The sequence below is a fragment of the Tauraco erythrolophus genome, chromosome 1 (assembly GCF_009769465.1).
Source record: "Tauraco erythrolophus isolate bTauEry1 chromosome 1, bTauEry1.pri, whole genome shotgun sequence".
Lineage (NCBI taxonomy): Eukaryota > Metazoa > Chordata > Aves > Musophagiformes > Musophagidae > Tauraco > Tauraco erythrolophus.
Genome location: NC_141465.1, coordinates 114445814 through 114471481, shown reverse-complemented (window position 1 = coordinate 114471481; position 25668 = coordinate 114445814). Strand labels below are relative to the sequence as shown.

The 25668-nt window shown below is 39.8% G+C and overlaps 1 protein-coding gene across 3 annotated transcripts in view; it reads right to left on the bottom strand.

The window, feature by feature from the left end:
• ATP8A2 (ATPase phospholipid transporting 8A2) overlaps window positions 1-25668 on the bottom strand; it is a 350180-nt gene that overhangs the window by 231134 nt on the left and 93378 nt on the right. For all 3 annotated transcript variants that reach the window (XM_086613205.1, XM_086613213.1, XM_086613221.1), the window contains 7 exons: window positions 25252-25334; window positions 23543-23592; window positions 21278-21347; window positions 19443-19527; window positions 18152-18291; window positions 15098-15236; window positions 9280-9344 (listed from right to left, as the gene is read on the bottom strand). In XM_086613205.1, coding sequence (XP_086469331.1) covers window positions 9280-9344; window positions 15098-15236; window positions 18152-18291; window positions 19443-19527; window positions 21278-21347; window positions 23543-23592; window positions 25252-25334 — 632 coding nt within the window. The remainder of the gene's footprint in view (window positions 1-9279; window positions 9345-15097; window positions 15237-18151; window positions 18292-19442; window positions 19528-21277; window positions 21348-23542; window positions 23593-25251; window positions 25335-25668) is intronic.

Sequence of the window (25668 nt, the reverse complement as noted above, 5' to 3'; positions counted from 1 at the left end):
ACTCAGGAACTCACCATCTGCTTTTATCACGGTGAAGGAGAAGCGTGAACACTGTAGCGTAAGTGAGTAGTTAAGTTTTCAACTGATTCTGATTCTCTTCCCAAATTAGCCTATTTCTGGGTAGAAGGAAAAAGGACTACCCAAGAGGAGCACAAAACTCAAGTTTGCAAGCACTAAACAGATTATACCATCTCCAAGCTATGAGGCAATTTCTCTATCAGTCTTCCCATCACCACCACAGCCCTGGTGTCCATTAGGGTTGTCAAGAGCTTAACAAGCGCACTCCTACTTTGCCTGGCAAGCTTGAAAAAACAGAGTGTACGACAAGCATACGTACCCACCTCAACCCAGCACAATGGAATATTCAAGACAACATCTCAATCACTTCAGCTCAGATTAACACTCATGTTCCACAAAGCTCTCCAAAAAAGCACTGAGCTCTGACATTTCAGAACTGTGATTTTAGGCCTGCTTAGAACACTGGTTATGATAATTTTAGGATTTGGGAATTATTTGAAAATGCAAGATATCCAAATGAGTTTTGTCTTGAAACTATGAAGACGAGATGGCACTCGCTACCTAGCTTCAATCAGCTTATCGTCTCTAACAAATTACTTACTAAATATCACAGAAAAACTGACCCTCTAGCATCACTACCTCAGTTAAATAAATGGAGTTACATATGTGAACACACACCTAGATACATTTTTCAGAAAAAAACAAATCATATGTCATTGTGGCAAAAGCACATAAAACACCCTAGAAATTTCTAAAAGACTTCTCTGATCAGTTCTGCTCTATACAGAAGGTTGAAAGGCAGAAGAAACACATAAACAGGCAGGTCTTAGCTGCACACAGCTGGAGAACTGTTTAATTCTAGTTTCTGGCAGACTTATCAGCCCAGAAAAATTCAGTGGGACTTTTTCTAGATTCAATCAAATGTAAAACATCTTTTTCCTTAACTCTCATGTGAAGGAAATTTATTCCTTTATGTGACTGATGACCAGGCTTGGAGTAATCAAGTTTCAGCTACAAGAATGATTCTCCAGTTCCTAAGAAAAATAAATAACCTTCAAGAAAAAGGTTTAACAAATTAGTAAGTCAGTATTATGGGAACCATTAATAAGAACACAGATACGTATATCTCTATCTTCATTTTCTCAGGATGTGATCAAGATGTACCCCGATTCTTACCCTGAAGCAGTACTTCTACACTATCTTCATTAAGTTAACAGTACAGGTTAATAAATCCTATTGCTCTAGGCTGGTCTTGCTCCAAGAAAGGAAGACCCTTCAATACAAAAGACAAATCTGAATTGTTTCTACAGATGTGTAATATTAGCCATGTCGATCAAGAGGATCAGCATCCATAACTCATTTACCTACAGATCAGACACCTGTTTAGTGTCTTATTCCTCTAAAAAAACCCACACCATCATAATTTAACATAAGCAGAAACTACATTTCATAGGTAGCTTCTCATTTAACACAATCCTGCTTTCACTTCATTATGCATCCTTATGTTTCCATGGTCTCTCGAGCTTACTCGAAAGAAGTGTATCAGTATGCGGCAGAGAATCCCATCTTCAAAGCAAACTTGCTTCCTTCACCATCCAGCTGAAGCCATTATTATATTGTTAATTACACAACAGAAGACAGATCTGGATAGCACTCAGAGTTCATCTATTGAGAGATAAGCCTTCACATATGTGAACATCATTAGCAGTTTTAAGAGAAATAGTATTTGTTCCAAGTCATTTTCCTCTAACATATGAGAACTCTTACAAACGAGACAGCAAATTTTAGATGGAATTCAGGGAACACACACTCTTCCTTTCCATTTTTATGTAATATGATCTCCTCTGCCCTATAGTATGGACAAAGCATTAGAAGGATGAGCCCCCAGCTGCTCAAATACCTGCAGCCTAAACCTGCAAGATCTTTTCTGGGTCTTGTCAACTGTGATCACTATTAGAACTTAGAAAATGAAGTGAAAGTAACTTAGAGCATTTGTTTTTTTTAATAGCCCTCTCCAGTCCTGCCCAATTTCCAGCTATGGAAAGAAGAGTTACTCAGAAACCTGGTCGTCTGACTCCCAAAGATCCTTGCATTTCTTCAGGTCCAAGTGCCCCCATTTCATCCAAACCAACTAACACAGTGCCAGAAAACACTAACAGAAAAAACAGCACCACAGATAAGGGAAAACAGTCATTAATGAATGCTAAAAAGGGAAAGCAGGATGAAACGAAAATACCAGCCCAACTCATTCACCACTCACAGCTTAAACCTATTAGTACTACTTCCTGAAAAAACGGTAATCTAATACTTAAGTTACAGTGTGTACTTAAACCTAAACATCTAGGTGACACCTATATTCTTTCATTTGTAATTCTACACAGCAGGTTCAAATCAAAGCAGCTTTTCACATGAAGAGCTGTATATTTTGCACGTCCCATATAACTAACTTTCTATGCAGATTATCGAATACCTGGAGTTATGAAAGACTCTATTTGTTCCTCAAAAGCAAACAAGAAAACACTCAACCTCTTCTACCTAATATTTTTTGAAGATTTATCTGATTAGTAGACACTATTCCTTGTGTAACTACTTATTAGCTTGATGTCTGTTTCTAGATTAAGAAAAACAGAAATTTGAACAATAAAAAGAATTTTGCACAATGGAGAAACTTATTCTTTCCTTAGTTTTCATAATTAGCTTCCTTTGCAAATTCCCAGTACTACACAGAAGAGCTGATTACAATTCCAGGCTGATTGGTAATTGAAGTAACTTATTAGCAACAAGACACCAGAGGAGCATCCCAGGTGTCCTTCTGAAAGAGGGCTAATGGTTAGCTAAAACTGAGCTTGTCCACATTGATCAGTTATCCAGAATACTAACTTTGTCTGAAAGCATTTGGGCAGATGATAGCAGGAAAGAAAAATAAACAAACCAGTTTCCTCTCTTGTGCAACATACAAGATGTAATCTTGAAAGCATCTACAAGGTGATAGTACAGGACTTGTTCTCATCTTCCCAGCAGTTATCTGTACATCTTACTACCTTTTAGTAGGACATGACACCAATGCTTTGGAGCTCCCAGTAGTAGGTAACTTCAGTTTTAGTCTGAACGTCTGACAATGACTTTACTCCCATTCCTTGGGAATAATCAGGATGACGTGACAAAGCGCAGACGTCCTTTTTTGCAACAGCAGGAGCATCAGGATCCAAAAAGCAACACTTTCAAAGTTTCTCAGAGCTTCACAGGCACTGTCTCCTGTAGTTGTGCTCAAGAATTTGAAATAGAGATTTTTATAAAATAACTCAGATATTGTGTATACTAAAGAAATTCCTGTAGTGAATGCTACACAAATCTTTGTCATAAGTGTAGTACAAAAGACACTTTTGGAACCATAGTCTTTGCTTGAAGACAGACATGCCCATAGACAATTTATTTTTAATGGCTTACTCCTCATGTTTTCCTCCTTTCCACAGACAGTCTGAGTTTTCCCAACGGTTATTAGAAAATGCTTTGGGCAGCAGCCCAGCCAGACCTGCTTATTTCTAGCATATGGGTAAATCCAGTGATCAGATCTCTACTTCTTAAGAGATCAGAGCAGTTTAGATGCATCACTTCCAGATAATCCTAGATCTATAGATCTATCAGTATTTAAATACAATGAATAATAGTGTCTGTTAAAGTTCCGCTTAATAGATCTAAAAAAAAAAATCCCAACTCTCTTCAGAAGTGCAGGAAAGAAATGCGCCCAGAAGAAAGAAAGTCATGAAAGTCATTGGATAAATCCAATAGTACTCTCATGCTTAAGAGACTTTCCTTGTAGGTTACAGAACCTTCATGGTAATGCTACCCTACAGAATAGCAAAAAAGATGACAATGAAATAACCAAGTTTTCCAGGTTCTCATTCTTCACCACTAGAACACAAAACATAACTACACGTAAAGCTTCCCTACAGCAACTAAGACCCAGTTTGTGAAGTTAAGACACTGGCTGCAGACAAGTAACACTGAAGTTTCATTTGTTTTTTAAGAATAGTACACAATACTGCGGTAGCACAAACAGGTTTATCCATGCTTATGTTCAATAGTTGATCTGAACAGTGAAGCGTGCAAAAGAGACAGCTGAGCCAGCAGAGAAACGAGGGAGGCCAACTTCTGCTTTTACGTTTACACTTTTAGTCAGATTATCATCAACAGATACTGGCATCGAGGGTTCTTATACCGGAGTATTGGTCTGTTGTTACTTACACATCTACGTATAACACAGGACAACGGCTGTCACAGTGAAAGCACGAGTTCTGCAGGGCATATTCACTGTGTAGCTCCATCTGTACCAGAACTACTTTAAATACTATCCACAGGTTCAGAATTGAGTCCCTCTAATTTTGCCCTTCCACTACTGTTAAATACAATCCTGTGTGATAAACAATTGATACAGTTCTCAGCTCTCCTTTCTACAGCACTGAAGGGGAGGAAACACACCCAACACTCCTCAGCTGTAACATCCACTACTCTCATCTCAGGCTTTCCAGGGCCTCTCTGGTCTTCCCTTCTTCAGCTTTCCCTCTCACTGCTCTCATAACTCAACTTCTATGAGATGCCAATGAAAGAAATTTGTCCAGGTTGAGCTGCACAATAAGACTTTATGGTGTCTCCTATTTAATTAAACAGAAACGGAATCCAAGAAACACACTCAAAGTAAATCTTGTTCTCAAAATATTTTCACTTTAAAAAGCTTTATTAGGAAAAGGAAAAAAAAGTGAGCATACTTATGCATGTAGTTTAGTCTATAAGGGATAAACATTCGCAGATTATTATGCTAAGTTTCTAGAATTCAGCTGAATCAAGCTAGGGATTAGTCTTTTCTATTCCCAGTAGTTTTCTGAAGAGAACAGAAATGATTGATTTTCTCCTCAAGTGCATGATTTAGAAAAAAAATTAGCTCTCAAAAACAAGCCAAGACAGTTGTTCGATCACATCTCACCTGCTGCTGCATGCCAAGGAGCAGAAGTGGGGGGAAAAAGTCAACAGGGATTGCACAAAGGGGAAAGTGTATCAATATTTAAAGGCTCTAAGCTCAACTTGGATCTCGTAAAAATTCATTTTTAGCATTAATGGACTTCAGAGGTAGAATATATTAAATATAATGCTACAGAATCTCAGTGTGAGAAACTTCTATTGATAGATTTTAGGCTAAGTTGAACAGCAGTCACAATTTCTGTTACAAGTGAAACACACAAAATCAGTATTACTATGGACACTGGACACAAAAATTGGCAATAAGTAGCTAAAGACATTTACCTTACAATTAAAAGAACAGTAGCAATGATTAACAAAACCCATAAGAGTTATATTTAGACATGCAAAATTCAGTTCTACATTAAAAATGGTGATAAGAGTACTTGAAAAAAACAGAATTACTTTGCTTTGAAAACAAGACTGATGTAATAGAAAGTGTTTTTGATATACTAGTTAAGAAGCATCACAAGTTTGGAAAAACACATGTTATCTGAGCTAAAGCATCAGTCACCTTCAATATTAGACTAAGTCTTCATGATGTACCATGTAGTCACCCATTTTCTTCACTTAAAAGACCAGCAACTACATATCAATGAGTTTTTTTTCTTGTCTGACATGCCATGGTTCTCCATTTCTCTGTTTGTTTTTTCTAACATTCTGAAAGCTTCCATTATTTCTTATGTTTACTGAAAAACTTCTAATACTGTTGTCTTGGTTTACATTTGCATTCTATAACTAAAGTCTCCCACACATGAAATTATTGGAACATCTACTAAATGAATGGGCAGCAGAGGAAAATCAGAACATGTAACAATCACATTGAAAAAGCTTTCTGGAAAATGAGTGTCAAACTAGAACTTGAATAAACTAAGAATAGATAGTATTTTACCCACTGCTTTTGCTAAAACCTATCCACTTATTAGTGGCTTGTTAAGGATTGTGCGTTACTCAACATGAATCAATGGTGGTTATGTTTTACAGGCCATTTCAAGGATAAAATCTGCACTTAACACTGAAATGCTCCAAGAATACTGATACACGGTATGTCTGAAGTAAATTCGCAACTTTGCACAGGGGATGTTGTTTAACAACCATCACTTTTCAAACCCAAATCACTCCAACAGCAGCCATGACCCCTTCCTTAGAACTTATGCCAGAGACATGCACAGCTGAGACGAAGTTTGTCATCTCCAACTCTGACTTATCTAAAGTTACAGGACCACAAAAAGAGGTGTTCTCGGCTTTTTATAATAATAAAATTTAGGTGATGTTATTTCAAAGAAGTAGAGCTACACAAATGAAAACCATGAAAAATAAAGACACCAATCTTTCACCGTTCTTAGAACTGTTACAGTATTAGCTCACATTTTTGACTTGTGAAAAGGAAACCAGAAGAAATCAGCTAAAATTAAAAGGTGTAGAAGATATATTGCTTCATTTCTTCCTACTCCCCATTCTCCCACCACTACCTTATCACATGCATCAAGCATCACATAACATTAATTCACCAAGGTAAGCACTGAGCATTAGGATTCACTCTTGCAGATAGCTGGAGATATTTTGCACAACTTAAGCGTACTGTGATACTACTGATCAATACAGTTGAGGCCAAAAATCAGGGTGTAAGGCATTCAACTTAAAAAAAATGAGCAGCTGCTGTGCTCTCTGTATTCCACAGAACTCCTCATTCAGCTACATAACTGGAGGTAGCAGGTGGGAAAAAGTGATAAGAGCTTCCTTTTTTTCTAGGGATTTTAAAGCATGCATGATAAACTAAAGTATGCCTGATAGAAAAAAATTTGCAATCTACTTTGTATGTCAGGAAAAAAAAAAAGGAGGAGAAGGAAGGGTTTCATTCTATGTCCACCCATGTTTGATTAGGGCTTCTCACTCCAGTTTGAGTGAGCCCTGTGGCAACACATACACAAAATGGCTAATATTACTGATGGTGTTATCCTTGACCTCTCATGCTTCGAGTGTGACTAACTGTTCTTATTGGAGGAATAGACCCATCAATAGTCAGCATTCTGTAGCGTCAAAAAGTCTCCCATCCCCACACACTCTATAAAGGCAAAGATAGAGTCTTCAAGGATCTTAAGATCTGCTCCACACACTCATCTATACCACCAAAGTGCTTTCTGGCATTAAGACAGTAGAAGACTCCAGGAATATTTTCATATGTTTTACCTGTGACCAATGACCCCCACATACACCATCATGGGGCCTATCTGTCAATATACCTTTGATTGGTGTTTATAGTGGAGACTGTTCATTAGATTAACCTGCCAACACTTCGACATAGTAAGAGGACAGATTGTCAATGAATTTTTAACAGTATTTTTATAATTTCTCCTTATCTTAATCCATACCCTTAATCCATATCATGAGTAATACAACCTCATATCTTCCTAGACTGTTCAATCCATTCAGCTTCTCATCTTATTATCTTGTCTTTTTTTTTTTAAATCTATACCCACTTTCTCATTTGTAGTACTGCTGTTTAAGTCTAGATTCTCTAGAAGTTAAAAGTTAACTCTCCAGAGTTAAGACCCAGAGATTAATGTCTATATTTTGGGTATCACTGCAAAAGTACATACTTCTGCGTTCAGTTTTCCAGACTTCCAGTTTCTACTCCCCAAGTAGTTAACAGAATAGCTCAAAACAGGAGCACCACATTTACTTAAGAGAAAGCTTAAAAATTATGAAAATAATTGCTTGCCCTAATATTCCTCACTTGATTCTAGTCTCCATTTCCTAAACAGCAGAGATAGCTGTTCATTCCTGTCATCCCCCTACTCCCTCAGAAGACTTCAATCTGAAACTGGACAATGGATTCAAGATTCAGCAAGTGGGGAGGTAGATCCGAACCTTTTCCCTTTCATGGGGAAAGAAGTATTTAGCCTCATGAACTTAATTTATTTCCACAGGGGTCCTGTCTACCACTCCAAGTGAAGTTTTGGCACTCTAGAACATTTGCAAAGCTGGCACGTGGGCAAGTGAGAAGAGGTGCTTTGGTCAATGACATTTTCTCCCAGTTCAGTTCCCACATTACATTACCTTTCCTTCACATCTCTTGGCTAAAGTTTGGAAAAAGTTGAATACATAAAAACCTCAAAGTGCATATGCTAAGTACAGAAAGGAATTAAATACCTTCAGGTATTTTAAAATAGGAGATTCCCTCTATTCTTTCTTGGACTACAGTATTTCACCATCCTCAGAGTGAAGAATTTCTTCCTTACATCTAACCTAAATCTCCCCTCTTTCAGTTTAAAGTCATTGCCCCTTGTCCTATCACCACATGCCCTTGTGAAGTCCCTCTCCAATGCCACAATGTCATATGAAGAATTTGAGCCTGAGCTGAAAACGCTGTCAAGTGTAACAGCTGCTGTTATATCACATAGACAACTGGAAGATAATGCTTGTGAGGTGATTACTTTACCACACTAGTACTCCACTCCTCCACCAGACTTCCAGGTATCCAGTAACATCTTTGATACTCAAAGATACAGGCTTTGCATCTCCCATTCAGTCAAGCATGATGAAATGCCTACTGTAAGCCAGATGCTGTCTATTCTAGATCTTTTCATCTGTTCTATAAATACTTGTAATAATAATCAGATACTCAAGTGATATCAAATGCTGATATTGCTGCTGAAACAGGTAAACTGGTAAAAAGATATTTTGGGAAGATTCAGGTACAAGTGCATGACTTTTCTAGTTTATTTATGCACATACCTGAGAAGCACAGCAACCACTTGCAGGCAATTTTTAATTGACTTTTTAGGTCTCAGAAGCTAATACATAGACAAGCTCACAATGCAGTTTGCTCAGACATAGGTTTGATTACAGCTGTTCCATGCAATGCTGAAGATAGCTTATTATGTTGAAAAGAGTCTTTTAGCTTGGTTTTTTTTTTTTCCTCTTTCTTCAAACATGTTACTCCTGTATCTATACCTTAAAGGCTAACTATATTCCTGATGACACACTAAGTTTCACCAGTTTGCAGCAGAATCAAACCCACAGATCTAATTAGTTTATTGTTCTGAAACTTTAGTTTGATCTGTACGGCTTGTGGCTGGAGACCTCAGGTGTATATTTTGCACAACTCAAGCCTGTTTTAGCATGGATTGTTTATCTTGCTATCTGCTAAAGGCAAGAGAAATAAAATGAGAAAACTCAACAATGTTCCCTTTTGTTAGCGACACCTCCTTCTGTCAAGAATTACACCAAAATTTGTTTACTTACATCTAGCGAATCCTCATTGACCAGGATAAGAGACATACTCTGTGAAATGAGTCTGCATGAGTACCCTGCAAGAGAAAAACCACAAAGAATTCAATTTTTGGAAAAATATTTAAGGTTTAGCTAAACCTTAGGAGAAACATCCGTAGCTCAGATTACAGTTTACTTTTTGAGCAGCTACTCCTATCAGGCAGGTTACTGGAAGCATTGGTGTATAGGAGACACTCTAACTCGACAGTGTTACTAGCAACAGAGGCTGCACTTTATCTGCATTTCCAAATACAACCACAGAATCATAGAATGGTTTGGGTTGGAAAGGACCTCAAAGACCATCCAGTTCCAAAACCCCTGCCATGGGCAAGGACATGCTCCACTACACCATGTTGCCCAAAGCCTCATCCAACCTGGCCTTGAACATCTCCAGGGACAGGGCAGCCACAAGTTCTCCGGGCAACCTGCTCCAGTGCCACACCACCCTCAATGTAAAAAATTTCTTCCTTATATCTAATCTAAATCTCCCCTCTTTCAGTTTAAATCCATTGCCCCTCGTCGTATCACTACACGCCCTTGCAAAAAGTCCCTCTCCAGCTTTCCTGTAGGCCCCCTTTAAGTACTGGAAGGCTGCTATAAGATCACCCCGGAGCCTTCTCTTCTCCAGGCTGAACAGCCCCAACTTTCTCAGCCTGTCTTCATAGCAGAGGTGCTCCAGCCCTCAGATCATCTTCGTGGCCCTCCTCTGGACCCGCTCCAGCAGCTCCATGTCCTTCTTGTGCTGGGGACTCCAGAACTAAATGAAATATTCCAGGTGGGGTCTCACGAGAGCAGAGTAGAGGGGCAGAATCACCTCCCTCGACCTGTTGGCCACACTTCTTTTGATGCGGCCCAGGACACGGTTGGCTTTCTGGGCTGCCAGCGCACATTGCCGGCTCATGTTGAACTTCTCATCCACCAGCACTCACAAGTCCTTTTCCTCAGGCCTGCTCTCAATCCATTCTCCGCCCAGCCTGTACTTGTGCTTGGGATTGCCCCAACCCACGTGCAGGACCTTGCACTTGGCCTTGTTGAACTTCATGAGGTTCTCACAGGCCCACCTCTCCAGCCTGTCAAGGTCCCTCTGGACGGCATCCCTTCCCTCCAGCATGTCCACCACACCACACAACTTGGTGTCATCTGCAAACTTCTGAGGATGCACTCAATCCCACAATCCATGTCGCTGACAAAGATGTTAAATAGCACTGGCCCCAGTACTGACCCCTGAGGAACACCATTTGTCACTGGCCTCCACTTGGACATTGAACCGTTGACCACAACTCTTTGAGTGCGACCATCCAGCCAATTCCTTATCCACCAAGCGGTCCATCCATCAAAACCTTGTCTCTCCAGTTTAGAGACAAGGATGTTGTGTGGGACAGTATCAAATGCTTTGGATAAGTCCAGGTAGACAATGTCAGTTCCTCTTCCCTTATCCATCAATGATGAGTTCACCAAATTAGTCAGGCAGGATTTGCCCTTAGGGAAGCCATGTTGGCTGTCACCAATCACCTCCTTATTTTCCATGTGCCTTCGCATAGTCGCCAGGAGGATCCGCTCCATCATCTTGCTGGGCACAGAGGTGAGACTGACTGGCCTGTAGCTCCCTGGCTCTACTTTTTTTCCCTTTTTAAACATGGGGGCTGTGTTTCCTCTTTTCCAGTCAGTGGGAACTTCAGACTGCCATGACTTCTGAAATATGATGGATAGCAGCTTAGCAACTTCATCCGCCAGTTCCCTCAGGACCCACAGATGCCCCTCATCAGGTCTCAAGGACTTGTGCACCTTCAGGTTCCTTAGATGGTCTCGGACCTGATTTTCTCCTACAGTGGGTGGTTCATCCTCCCAGTCCCTGCCTTTGCCTTCTGTGACTTGGGCTGTGCGGCTGGAGCTCTTGCCAGTGAAGACTGAGGCAAAGAATGTACGTCCACTTAAGATGTTTTAACCAAATAAAACACTGTATTAACTAGATGCAGTAAATAAAGGCTATATCCCTACAGCAAAAATAAATGTTTCTATACCTAAACTTTTTTTTATCTACATGAAGGCAGAATTGCCTTCAACACATTACAGGAACAGATTTGAACACAGCTGCAGCTACGCCACATGACTGGAAGCACACACATCAAATCAGTTGGTGCCACCAAGGTCCCTTAGCCCACACCTGGGTTATGCGAGCATTTATTACTCCTGACAGTTTAGCATGGAAGGTCCTGAGCTTCACCAAAAACTACAGATCAATGACACACCCAGAGCCCCTATAGGCATCTAGTAACTCTACTAGATTATTTTTAGTATAGGACTGGGGCATGAAAGAACAAGAGCAAGTTGCCATAGTCCGAAGCAGCACTCAGAAGGTAGTTCTGTACATTTGCCAGGACAACAAAACTCAAAGCAAAATCTCTCAAGACAGAAGAAAGCCTCTTATTTTTGTAATAGTAAAAGCCAGTGACTGCAGTAGCACTAAACGTCACTGAAGTAGCAGTTCCTCTGCACACGATTGTCACTAACACGAGACAGTCATATCCAGGATATATACACTTGGTGTTTGTCGAATAAACTGTTTCATTCCAGCTCATATTGATGGCAAGAGACAAACGCGAACTCGCATCAGGCTGACCCTGCTGCATTATCTTAAAAGCTCACGCAAGTTCTCTTGGGATTGGCACAGTCATGTAGCTTCATAAAACAGCAGAGAAATCATTTATTTGAATCACGTGCCTTTTATTGCTGATCTAACACATATGAAAAGGAAATACAATAGAATTTTTTTATTTCTACTGTGCTTTTCTATGGAAATGAATCACAACAAGTTTAAGAAATTAATGTCATAAAATGAGGTCTGAAAGTCTTTTACTTTTCTTCAATGGAGACTGGAGGCTACTGTAGTATAAGAGTCCATACCCCAGTGATGAACCACTGCAAGGTTGGCACGTTCAAAAGCAGAACAGCATAGCCAATGTAAAAAGATTAAGTGTGTATCTCTACATCTAACAACAGCAAGAGAGCAACTGAGGCATGAATTTATTTTCTGCGGGATTCTTGGTTCCTTAGGAAAGCCATACTGGCTCATTAATTGCAATGCAAATCATTTCCTCAGGCTACAGAGTTTTTATAATTGGGCTAGTTTTGTAGGTGTAATCCAGGGCTAACATGCCTCCATGAACAACTTCTGTCAAGAGAGCAAATCCCTCGTCTTCCCTTGTGGAAGGCACACTTCTATCACATAGCCAAGCACTCTGAGGCAGCAGGTTTGATTACCTGCGGAAGTTTTGCTTTTCTTCCATTTTCACAGCTATATGGAATATGAGTATCAGGTACAACCTTGCAGATCCCTCAACCTTATTTGTGTTAATGAGCTAAGGTTAACTTTATGTGGTTAGTCTCACACTGAAGAAGCATTTTCCTATCTTTACTGAGAAAGAGAATATTACAAACCTAAGCAATTCCCTTCAGGTCAGGGTTATTCTTTCCCCAGGGAAACACAACAGCCTTATGCAGTAGGCTGTTACAAATTCAGTATAACTAATTCAAAAGGATTTTCTAGTAGCATTTGATTGGAACAGCAGCTGCAATAGCAAGCTGTAACTTCTAAACCACTGCTCACTCATTCATTTTGCCTCTTTCAAAATGAGTAAGATGCTATTTGGCAAGTGGGGCTGGGGAAAAAAAACACAAACCACCAACTGGAAAACACAGTTGCTCTGCTGTGCATCTTGGAAGTCATGGAGTCAGAAGAACTAACCCTGCAATTGAGGTCATTTTGCATCTTGCCATCATATTAAACAGGAAGACGACCAAGATTGAAATAGGTTGATATAAGTCAAGCCTAACAACAGTTTATAGGAGATCTATACATTACATACAATTTCAGGACTATGGAGATGTTAAAAATCTACCGCTAGTATAAAGCAAATAAAGTGGCAACTGTAAGATTACATCTGTAGTCATATTTTGAGGGTTTGTATTAGTTTTATAATAATTATTACTGGCAGTACCAACATGGCAAGCAAAAACACACTTTTTAAGATCAGGGCATATTTTTGTCAATGCTTCCGAGTAGAATAAGAGCAACTGCTTGTTCAAAGCCAGGTATAAAATGTCAATCCCCACCTGTAAGTTGATATCTAGCTCTTTAATTTAAAAGTCTGACAAAGTCCATGAAGTAGATGAATCAGGCACTTCAGGGACTTATTTCCCTTCAAGTGTCCTGGGAGAAAGATTGCTTGAACCAGAGTTCAAGATCATAGCCCACAGGCACATTCATACTGCAGGCACACAGAATCCTGCATCTGAGGCAAGAGTGATTATCCTCTGTGTTTAGAGAGGACACATACAACCTGCTCTAACTTCACACAGGGATGCAGGCAAGCATGCTGGCATTGCTTCCATTCTCTTAACTGAAAAAATCATGGCTCGCCATAACAGAAGTGTTCTTACCTCTAAATTGGAGAGATATGAGTTTGATGGATAAGGAACTGGCTGGATGGCCACGTTCAAAGAGTTACAGCCAGTGGCTAAAAGTACAAGTGGAACCCAGTACTGAGTAGTGTCCTTCAGGGGTCAGTCCTGAGGCCAATACCATCTAGTATCCTCACCAATGACAGGCAGTGGGATTGAGTGCACTCTCAGCAAGCTCGCAGACCACACCGAGCTGAATGATGCAGTTGATATGCTGGAGGGAAGGGATGCCATCCAGAGAGTCCTTGACAGGCTTGAGAAGTAGGCCCATGCAAACATCATGAAGTTCAACATGGCCAAATATGAGACTGCTGCAACCCAGGTGCAATATCTCAAATACCAATCAGTACAGGCTGGGGGATAAATAGATTGAGAGCAACCCTACTGAGTAGTAGGGGATACTACTGGATGGGAAATTGGACATGAGACCCCATCTGAAGTATTGCATCTAGCTCTGAAGCCCCCACCACAAGACAGACATGGACCTGTTAAATCAGGTTCAGAGTAGGACCACGAAACTGATCACGCTGCTGGAACATCTCTCCTATGATGAAAGGCTGAGAGAGTTGGGGTTGTTCAGCTGGGAGAACAGAAGGTTCTGAGGGCTTAAAAGAAATAATTTTTACCAAGGCCTGTAGTGACAGATCAAGGAGCAATGGCTTTAAAATGTAAGAGGGCAGGGTTTAGACTAAAAAAAGACAACATTTTTTCCTTGATGATGAGGGTGGTGAGACTGGAACAGGTTGCTCAGAGAAAAGTGGGATGCCCCATCACTGGAAGCATTCAAGGCCAGGCCAGATGGGGCTTTGAGCAACCTGATCTAGTGGAAGGTGTCCCTGCCCATGGTAGGGGGGTTTGAACTAGATGATCTTTAAGGTTCCTTCCAGTCCAAACCATTCTATGATTCTATATGTCCCATCATATCCCAAACTCCATTAAAGTCTAGAAAAAGCAGTCACTAAGAAAGAAAAAAGCTGTAAAACAGTTTGATATAATGCACAGTATAGCTGAAACATTACAGTCTAGTTGAGCTCTCCAGTTTTCATCAAAACAGTTACCTATACTCACTCCATACAAGAACTGCAATTAACCAAGAGCAGAAATGTCTTTTTTGCCTTAAACCCCCCCTGAATATAGTCTGACACTCACAGCAAAGACTTCAGTCCAAAACCCTCCCTTCTCCCAAGTGCAGGCTACCACATGCCTGTCTGCTACCAAGGAACCATTCTATAAAAAGCAGGCCTGGTTTTGTTTAAAACCCTACAGAGCAGATCTAGTATGTAACCTGCCACATATCAAATGAATTCAGAATAACCAGAACGATGGGTACCTATATTGAGAGCTGTTTCCTGTTTGTCCCCCGTCAGAATCCATATCTTAATTTCTGCCTTCATTAGTGTGGCTATTGTTTCTGGAACACCTGCTTGCAGGCGGTCTTCAATGGCTGTAGCTCCAAGAAGCAGTAAATCCTGGAAAAGAGAATTTGAGGGATTGATTTCTTAAGATAAATGTCTGTTTGGAACACACTCAAAAAGGAATTAAAGACAGCATGCTGCACTTCATTGCTAATACAGCATTTTGACAAGCAATATACGCTACAGTAAGTTTCTGGTGTGGCTGTTCTACTTCCTCTGCATACAACTCTCATTTCAAGAGGTACAGAATGGAACCGAGTGTTTCTGATCAGAAAGATGGCAATGTTTCAAGAGCAATTAATTGAAGTAATACAGTTCCAAAGCTACCCTATGGATGAACATATGTAGTAGAGCATTCTCTAATCACCATGGCAACACGAGCAGTCACAGTTTATGTATTTCTTAAGCTCAAAAAATCAAAAGTCACCTGGCATCACATCATTTAAACTAATTTCCCTTCCATAAAACGTACACACAGACTGGATACAATCACTCAAATCAAAAATTATTGCAACTATTTATGGATATAATTACTGCATGTATGTAATACAAGTGGCATGAACATTAATCAATCCAAACATCTCTAGCCTGTATGCATATGTCTGCCAGAAAAACATGTCTCATACAACAAATTTAATACTACATGAGTTAGCCACAGCGTTATGCAATTCTAAATCAATTGCTTGAAGAGATTTGGCCATGTTACAGAAAAAAGTAGTCAGGCAGACAAAAATACCTGAAAAATAAACCTTGTCAAAGGGCACAATATACTCAGCAGATTTTAACATTAAAAGCATTTTAATGATTCCTTAGACATGTAATGATGTTCGATTTAAAAGAAATTGATACGAACTGAGTTTAGTTATACTCTACCATTTCAGGAATTACACAGAAGTAACAGCTTCTATTCTTTGTAGGAACACTGGAAGTGTTCAAGGTCAGGCTACATGGAGCTTTGAGCAACCTCCTCTAGGGGAAGGTGTCCCTGCCCATGGCAGCAGGGCTGAAACTAGATGATCTTTACAGGTCTCTTCCAACCCAAACCATTCTATGAACAGGGCATTAGAGCAGCTCTTGTTTGTATGCATCTATGCATAAAGAACAGAAGGGGAAGTTGTTATACCTACAGTTGTGCAGGCTAGGCATTAGTTACAAGTCTTGACAAAGAAGTATTGTTATGAGACATTCGGCTGGTAAAGGTAGTAGAATCAACTCCTGTAAGTCATTTGCTCTAGTATCCTGTAGCCTCCTGACGAAACATTAGCCCTATCGATGCTAACACCACTCAAAGGTTACAAATACAATCCAGGTGTGCAACTGTAGATTGTCTTTTATTCCCAAAATAACTTGTTGAGCAGCTAAACACGACAGCATAAGGATCAGCATGGCTGAGCTACCTGAGCAGTGGAGTAACTATTGCTCCTGCTGAAGCCCTCTCAGCTGGTGTACAGGTAAGGAAGGAAGCCAGTTGAAGTTTGTCTCCACATGTGCACCTGTACTATGACGCAGTGACCTCACTCAGACTGACAAAGTAGCTCTCCCACTCTCAACTGAGCCCTTAGATGAAAAGTCAGCCTGTTAAAATACGTTATCTTTTATGTTACAGTCACAAGCTAGTTTATTATCTAGAAAGAAGTGCCCACAGACCAGAGAATTTAACCCGGGAAATACCAGCTCTAAGAAATAAAAATTATTTAGCTTTCAAGTGCAATTCCCTGCTCCTTGCTATGACCAGCAAGTAAACATTAACAGGAAAGGAATACAATGGATGTTTCCTGGCAATACAGCACTAAGTCCAAAACTCCAATTCTACAACCCACTTACAGGTTCCCTTTTTTCAACATATTAAAGTGTGAAAAGAGGCAGAAGGTAGATGGTCCGAAACGATCTAAGGTTTGAGAAGACATTTTAAAGAGAACCAACTCATGTTCATTTTCACCTCAGTGAAAACAGAGGAGTATGAGAGCACAGTGCAGGAAGCAGAAAGCTGAAAGGAACTACGCAAACCTATAGAATCAAAGATTAGATAGCCACGCTGCTACTGACTGACCAATACAAAAGACAACTTTAGGTGTTAGTTTGAAAAGCAAGACCCAATCTTCAGCTATTAAAGAGTTCTTGGAGTTTTTCCATGACCATATGAAAGCTAGCTCCCATCCTTGTCTCAATCTCCTTCCCTCTTCTGCCCTAACTTAAATTACCAGCAGTGCTCCAGAACTTCAGGTGTATTGTTCATATTAATTTAAAAAAATTTAAGTTCAAAGAGAGTTTTAAAGAAACCACTAAATAAAAAGAGAGTGAAATAACTGGAGTGAGGGGAAAGAGCACGAGCAAGTGTAGGTGAGAAGTGCGACCATCAGCATCTCAGAAAGCAGTACGACCAACAAGTATCAAAGAAACACTGGCCCCTGGTGTTGACATTTTAACATTTCACTCAGTGTGGGATTACGTTTCAAATCAGTTCTGATACCTACTTTCCCCTTCCAGAATTTTAAGTTCAGCAATTTGCATGGAGAGCAGTTTTTCACCTTTTTTCAGTCTATGTGACTACAGGCCTTGGTGAGCACTTTGTTTTGCCTACAGTGTCTATAACAGCCTTCAGAAAACCTGAACTGTGACTGCTGTATGAAGAGGAACAAATTCCTCTTCATATTCTAGTACATGGGAACTTGGTGCAACACAACTTGATATGTAAACTTTATCAACTTTACACAAGACAGCAAGATAAAAAGAATGTGAGAAGAGAGTTTAAAAGGTAGCAATGACCTTGAATACACAAATTTGTCTCAAATTTATGAACTTAGACTTGAGAAGCCTATAGACTGGACCGGTTGCCATCTAGGAATACCTTTTCAGTTTCTCATTAATGAGATTAACAATTTGTTTTACTATATAATGCCTAAATTCCACAGAAAAAGACACATGTAAGGGAATCCGTATCTGATCATCAAAAAAAGTATGCATCTTACCTTCTCAATGATCTCATAGCATTCTTCCAGCTTCTGAGTTCTGTCTTTCAGAACTGTACTGCTTTCATTGTAGACATTCAACCACTCTCTGTAAGAATTTTCCGACAGATCTGCATAAGCAATGCACAAAGTCCTCAGACCTACAAAACAGAAGAAAGCCATTACACACAGAAAAACTACAGAGTATCAGCAAATCATTAATGCCATAACGAATGCTAAATTCTAACCCTCTCACTGGAACAAATGGAGCTTTCCATGCAGTGTTAAACTCTGGATTCCAGAAAATCTCCCTGTACATTTTTAAAGCATTTGGGTTTCACAAACATAGAACAGAAGTCTGGCTCATTTAGGTCACTAATGCTAGTGCAAGTCAAGAGAGCACGTAACGGGCACAGACTTCTCCACGATTTTCAGTATTGCAATCTAGCCATACTGGAGCATCAAAAGTGTCATCTGTAATCTTTTTAGTTTAAGTACGAAAGCAAGCTTGGCTTTCAGGTATTTTTAAAAAGAACAATTTAAAGAACTGGTTACATAGTGTGACTGGAGATATTACTTAGCCAAACATACTACACATCAAAAAGTAGATAACAGGGCCCATGAAGTATGAAAACCATTTTCTTAGACCACTGACAAAAATTAACATACAGAATTAATGATTTTTTTTTTCTGGTGTGAGTCAAGCAGAAAGGAGTGTGTGCTATAAAATACAAAGTTTCATTACTGGGAATGTGGGAGTCTGCAAAAAAGTTTTCAAAAAAGCTAAATAACGTTTTCAGATTTAGAACAAAACTACTGGTTCATGGTTTTATTATAATGCAAATATCTTATGCTACTGCAGTAGAGGGAACAAAGTCAAGTAATTCCCTGTGAAGGGTGGTGTTCCATCAGTCACAAAGGCCGTAGAGACCATTTCAGATCATCTTTTATATCTTGATCTTCCAGGATTCCAGCACATTCAGGTTATCACTCACTTCATAAAGCCAGGGCCTTTGTCATCTGACTTTTACACCGGTAAAAACACCTCTAACTCCAATGTAACTGAGGTATTCTGGGCAATACAACTCATGCCCTTTCCCTTAATCATAGGCACACAGAATTCCATCTTCTCCTTCCAAATTCCACAGAAGCAGAGCACAAACTTCCTTAGGCTTAAAGTCATTCTACAGTTGTTAATTTGCCAATTACACACTACTTATCTTCAAAACCATCTTATTTGGCACTGCAAAGGTTAGATCATGCAGAACATGCTGCAAGTAATTGAATCCTCATGACATGCTGTTTCTCTTACCTTCTGTTGCGAAGTATTCAAGATGGCACAGCGTTTGCTCCATATACTGGGAATCTTTTGAAAGCCTCTCAAAAATTACATTATCCTATTAAAACCAAATTCATTACAACAGAGTAAGTTTAACTACATATGAAGTTTCCATTTGTGTATTTACAAGCTGAAGTGAAGTAACCTGAGTGGACTTGCTAATACCAGAACCCACATCTACATTTACAAGAGTACACTGGGTTTTAGACACTCTGGTTTGAGTGAGTAACCTGATTGTGCCCAGTGGCAAAGATACTGCATCCACTTTAAATAATAGGGACAGAAGCGCACACTGCCCTCCTCCTCTCTTTCCATAAAGCGAAGTCTGTACTGGGCAGTACAGAACACTCCTTTCTGAAATACTAAGCAGATATATTGGTTTTCAGAGAATAAGTGTCTAGTCTTATTCAGTACACGTTGTGGCCCCCTTCTTGCAATCCTTTCTAGAAAAGATTCCTGTTGATGTTGAAAAATAGAAAGCAGGAACACTGAACAGGTTCTACCACAAAATCCTCTCAGAAATAACCTTCCTCCTGCAGCAACTTTCATCATCACTGAATCAATGGGCAATTGAAAAGGCCCAGATAACAACTGCAATCAGAATACATCACCATCACCTACATATCCACAGTATCAAGATTTTATTCTGCAACTACCAGAAGAAGTTGCTACACACATGTAAAATATGGAAACTCTACTTGTGCTCAGACATGTACTCTTAAGCTAAGTAAACAAGCCTACATCTATCATCGATTAAAGAAAGGCACACAAAACAAGTAATTTATGATGGAAGTGACAGGATGGGAGATGACTATCAGAATGTGGAAGAGTTCATGTAGAATAGGCAGTTAACTTACAGTTTAGATGAGTGGTGGATTCAGCAGAACATATAAGACAAAACACCAGATTACACTAATTACTACAACCCTTTTGCTTCGTTAGCTAGCTGAGACTGCTCATATGGAAGACAGCATGAAATTTTTGACTGCAAACTCTCCTGTTCTCCATCACTTCCAGTGCCACACTCCAAGAAACAGTGTGAGCTCAGGCATGGTATGAGCAACAAGCAGTTGCAGATCTGTGTGGTCCTACTAGGCCTACAACTTTGAAATATCACATGACAGTGAGCTTAATTCACTCCCACCACACCAGCATGAAGCTCGCACATCTTTATCAAATCAGGGGAGTTAAACTGAAGCAACAGAGCAGTGCACTCAGACCTGTATGTCAGAAAAAATTCAAGTAAACCAGATTCTAAAAGAAGCCAGAAATAGTTTTCCCTGTTGCAAAAAAAGCCACCTCCATAGTTTTCCATTGAAATTAGAATCACTTTCTTGGCTGAGGCCAATGCTAATTTTGCAGCCTTTGCACTTTGGTTAAGTTATTGCTCTTGTCAGTGAAGACAGAAGAACATGGTACAAGTCATGATAACAAATAACAGCATATGCAGGGATGCAAGAGAGCCAACCACTTCAGAATATATTTTTGTATTACAGATTCAAGTAATAGCATTTAGTGTAACTCCTGAATTGCTGCTGCACAGCTGGGTGAAATCCTGTCTTTTTTTTAAACTTTACTTAAGTGAAGGGTACTGCTCCCACTAGTTTCAGGATTTCAACTAGATATTAGAAGGCCTAGCAACCTTCTTGCCTGCAAAAAGAGTCAGAGGAAGAATGACAGATCTCTTAAATCACTTGGCCCTAAACACAAAGGCAACAGGTATTATGTATGAGACATGAAACGCCACCAGTCATAGCTGTTGAAACAGTAACTGGTAGTGTTAGTTCTCCATCAGGTAGCATACTTACAGCCCCTTTGCAGTAGAGACGTAGCTGTCCTGCTGGAGTTCGAACGATCACTGACATTCTCTTCCTGTTGCTATTGAAAGAAAAATACTTGTTTTCATTAGTCATAGTGATGAAATTAAGTTCTGTTCCACTCAGTGAATTTTCTCAGATTTGTTTAGTGCATCTGAGATCAGGTGAGATATAACAGTAGTAACTTAAGACCCTAAAATCCTTGACAGCAGAGGGAAATACTAAACTGCTTGTTCCTTCAGCCCTATGGCTCCCATTGGCAAGCACTCAACCAGAACACAGACTTGCATCCAAAAGTGAGGAAGAATTTGGATAAGAGCAAAATGGCACAGAAGCCCTCTTGGAATAAGGGGAGTCACGTTTATTCGCAGCTTTTCCTTATTCCTCAAGCAAAATTGTTTTGGGGACTCGGGCTAAGAATGGAACCATTAAGGCTGAATACATATTTATTTTAGGTATAACAGACATTGAAATAATAATCCACTGACAAGGGCAGTTATTTAACTTCCCAACTCAAAAGAACACAGAAGTGTCATAGAAAGGCTCTTGAAAACAGAAAAGAAAAATGCTACAGAAAAGCTCTTGGCCTCCCTTTAAAGGTTATTTATATTGATCTAATCAGACCTATACAGTTGGGATTATGTAGAACGAAGTTGGACCCTCAGAGCAGACCTGCATATCAAGACAGTCAAGTTTGGGATATATTTTAAAAATAAATGTAAACAATAGCATACTGTACACAGATGCTTAACAATGGAAGGTAGGCAAGGATTTTTTTTCTTATTTTCTGAAAGATCAATTTTGGCATTTCACTTATCAATCTCTCCTTCAATAGAGCCACTGGAAAAAAAAAAACACACAGCTTGGAAGAGCCAGAGGCAAGCACATCAACTCCCACCAAGAGAACCCTAAGAACACATGGTTTCATATTCAAAAGAAGTTATCTGTAATTATAATTCTTTTCCTTCGCAAAAAGAGAACTCAGCAGCATCCTCCTTCCTCATTCTCTTCTTGCCAATATGTACAAATGGATTAGAGTGTAGAGCAATCTTCCTCCTCCTCTGAAGCTGCTCTGGGAGTTCTAGCCCCTTTTCAGGGCTCAAGAGCCATGTGTAAGTAGGCAAACTGTTGGTATGTATGATCAGACAAAACAGTCTTTTCTGAGACTTCCTAAAGAAAGTCTGGAAGGACAGCAAATAGCTGTGCCCAGAATTTCTGCAACAAGCTAATGACACTAGGAAACATCCACGTGCTTTTCAAAACCTAATTACAGGAACTCTGTCACTGGTCAAGTAGGAAGTTGCTACACACAGAAGAGCTAAGACAGCTTTTTTATGCTGCATGCAGGCCACAGCTACTCCTGTCTACAGACACCAGGGTATCGGTCAACTTGTCAGAAGCCTTAAAAGATTCTTCTAGTACCTTCTCAGATATTCCCACAAGTAGCTTAAGTACCTACATTCTGAAAGAAAAGGGGAAGTAGTCTACAGTAATCTTCAAAGCAAGCCAGCACACAAGAAAAGCTGCCTACTCAAATCTTCCCTGACTTTAGTTTTACACATTCCTTTAGAGCAGAACCAGTTAGCTCAGAGTCCAGAGAACAAAACTTCAAGGCTTTAAGCCACAGTAAGAGCAGAAAAAACAGCAGGAAAGCCTGCTGACTAGCACCATCCAAATGGACAAAACTTTACCAATTGACAGAGAGAAAGCACCTTTTATCATCTCCAGTGGTTTAGGGACCCAATTCATCACACACAGCTTCTTCCTACCCAAGCAGTGCCCATCCTAACTAGCCTGACAACCCAGGAGTGCTTGCAAGGTTTAGTTTTTCATAGCTAAAGTGGTTCTTAAAAAGGGGCACCAAAAAGCACTCCAGTTGTAGATTCCACCTACTCAAAAACAAGTAATTTACAAAAGCACTATGAAGTGCAATCTCCATCTCAAAGCATGTTCTTGAAGCAGCCAAGTGACACATCAGGAAATCAGTAAGGCATAGAATGACACTTTCAAGGCAGCAACTTCACAGCAAGCCTGAAGTGGCAGTGGAAAGCTTCATGCTCTCATGCCAACAGCCATCAGTTTGTAAGCAGCTCTGTATTAGTCCTATATTCAAAACAAGGACATGGAGGGCAAGAAAACAATTAAGTTCATTCAGCTTTTCTACCGCAGCAGCTGAATCCTTTTATTCTCAATAATATGTTTACAAAAACAGCTTTCTCATTTACCCTGCAGTTAGTATACTAGAAGAAAACTTACCTGGAAAATTCCAGCACGTTAAGAATTTCAAAGGTTTTTTCCTTCCCCAGCTACAAAAAAAAAAAAGCATAATTAAGTATAATAAGTATATTCCTTACATGTGTTAACGTGCAAGTTGGTCAAACACCTTCGTTTATGCATCCCAGTGCAAATAAAATGTGGTAATAGCTCCCTCTCCTGGCAGAAGTGATGTAGAGCCCTACTTAATTAAAGCATTCTAATCTTACTTGAACGTCTAATACTGCGACGTCCTCCATTTACTAATTTCACACAATTTCAAGGAACTATTATCTTACTCCAGAAGAATAAGCATGCTTTGAAATGTGTATTTACTTCTTAACAGCTATCAAGTAAGAGACATTACAGACTGTGTGCATTATTCCAAGTTAAAATAAACATGCCATCCAATATTTGGTATCATAATAACCTTTGCCTGAACTGCCTTAGTATTTCTTTTACTTCAATTTGCAAGCAAATTAGATATTTTTTGTGGCAAACAACGGTTAGCTGAGGAGTAACTCCTGTTACCATCAACAACTATTTGTTGAGGTTGAGCATGAGCAATCTGAGGAAGAAAAAGGATTTAGAAACGCCTTGCCTTTGTCATTCCTGTTGTGTAACAGATGGTAAAAGCAGTCGGGGTTACTGGAGTTTCAGAACTCCAGTGCTTTTTGCAGCATGTGGTTAAAGAAACGGCTGTAGCAAAATCTAACTGCAGTACAGATTTACGTCCTACAAGGCACATACCCATTCGGCAATACTCCCAAGACCAAAAGCCATCTCCAAGCCATATAACACATACTGCAACCGACGTAGGCAATGAGGAGAGACAGGAACCTCTGGGAGTGACAGCTTTTATTGCTAGCTATAGACTGACCATGCTCCCAGCTTGGTATGTATAAGGAGTATAACACCAGGTCAGGTGAGCCTGGGTCTTCCTGGAGAAGAGCCTAGATAGCTCTAGACGATTCTGTTCATCCCAAGTTCTTCCCCTTAAACTAAGCAGCAGTTTTCTGAGTAGCTGTAGAAAGTTTGTGACAAGTCCTAGAAAGATACATGTTTTAAGGGCTTAGCTTGGCAGTTTACCCAGAAACTTGAAAGTGAATGTACCTGAGAGGAAGGACAAAAATATATTTACTACTCTTGGTAAACACCCTACTAGTTGCACCTGTGTAAATCTGTAGCCACTTTAGCTTAGACTGCAACTTAAGTCAGAATGTGGCCCCATGAGTTTGAGACTGCCTGAGTCAACTCTAATTCATTAAATATGCATCCTTGCGTACAGAAGATTATTAAGTAGATATATCTTCTGTGGAAGATCTTACTCAGAAGAAAAATTCCGTTTTAATACAAGAAATCAAATATTTAGAAGCACAGTAATCATTAAATACAGTAGTCAGAAAATCTCCCAGACATGATTTTCCTTCTAATGTAAGTGTTCTCATCTGTGCTTCCCAGACAAGGGAAATATTCTTCAGGCACAACTACCGTCAATTCCTATACAAGCCTGCACCTTCCTATTGCCCATGCCACACAGAAGGGCAGAGGACTTTGCATCTAAAAATAGATTAAGACAGCTTTTCTCAGTCTGCAAAAGCCTTCTGCATGCAGCATCCTAAAGGCCCTGTAAAGGGGAACTCACAAGGAACACACAGGTGACACTCATGCTCTGCATGAGCTTGGCAGTCTGTGCCACGCACTCTACTTACCGCATCAATGATAACCGAATGTGGAGTCCGTCCTGTGAAGACATAACCAAGTTTTTTTGCTCCTTTCACTAATGCCCCTTCATCTGCAAACACAAGAAAAGCTTAAATTTCATCTTGTACGTAGAAGAGGCCTGCAAAGCCCACACTTAAATATGCCACGCTACCAAAACACAAAAGATCCCCTTTCCCATGTACTCCCACATCTGTAAGGCTGCTGGAGTAGCTCTGCACACACTTCCACAAGAATGTATTTTAGTCCTACAAAGGCCAGGTAATATCAACTACACAAGCTTCATACTCAATCTGTATAAAATATCCTGTTACTACTGAAGCATTAAACTCTATTGTTGTGGAGTCACACTTTCTACACGAAAAATGAGAAATATCTCTTTTGAAAGCAAAATCAAAGCTGTGTTA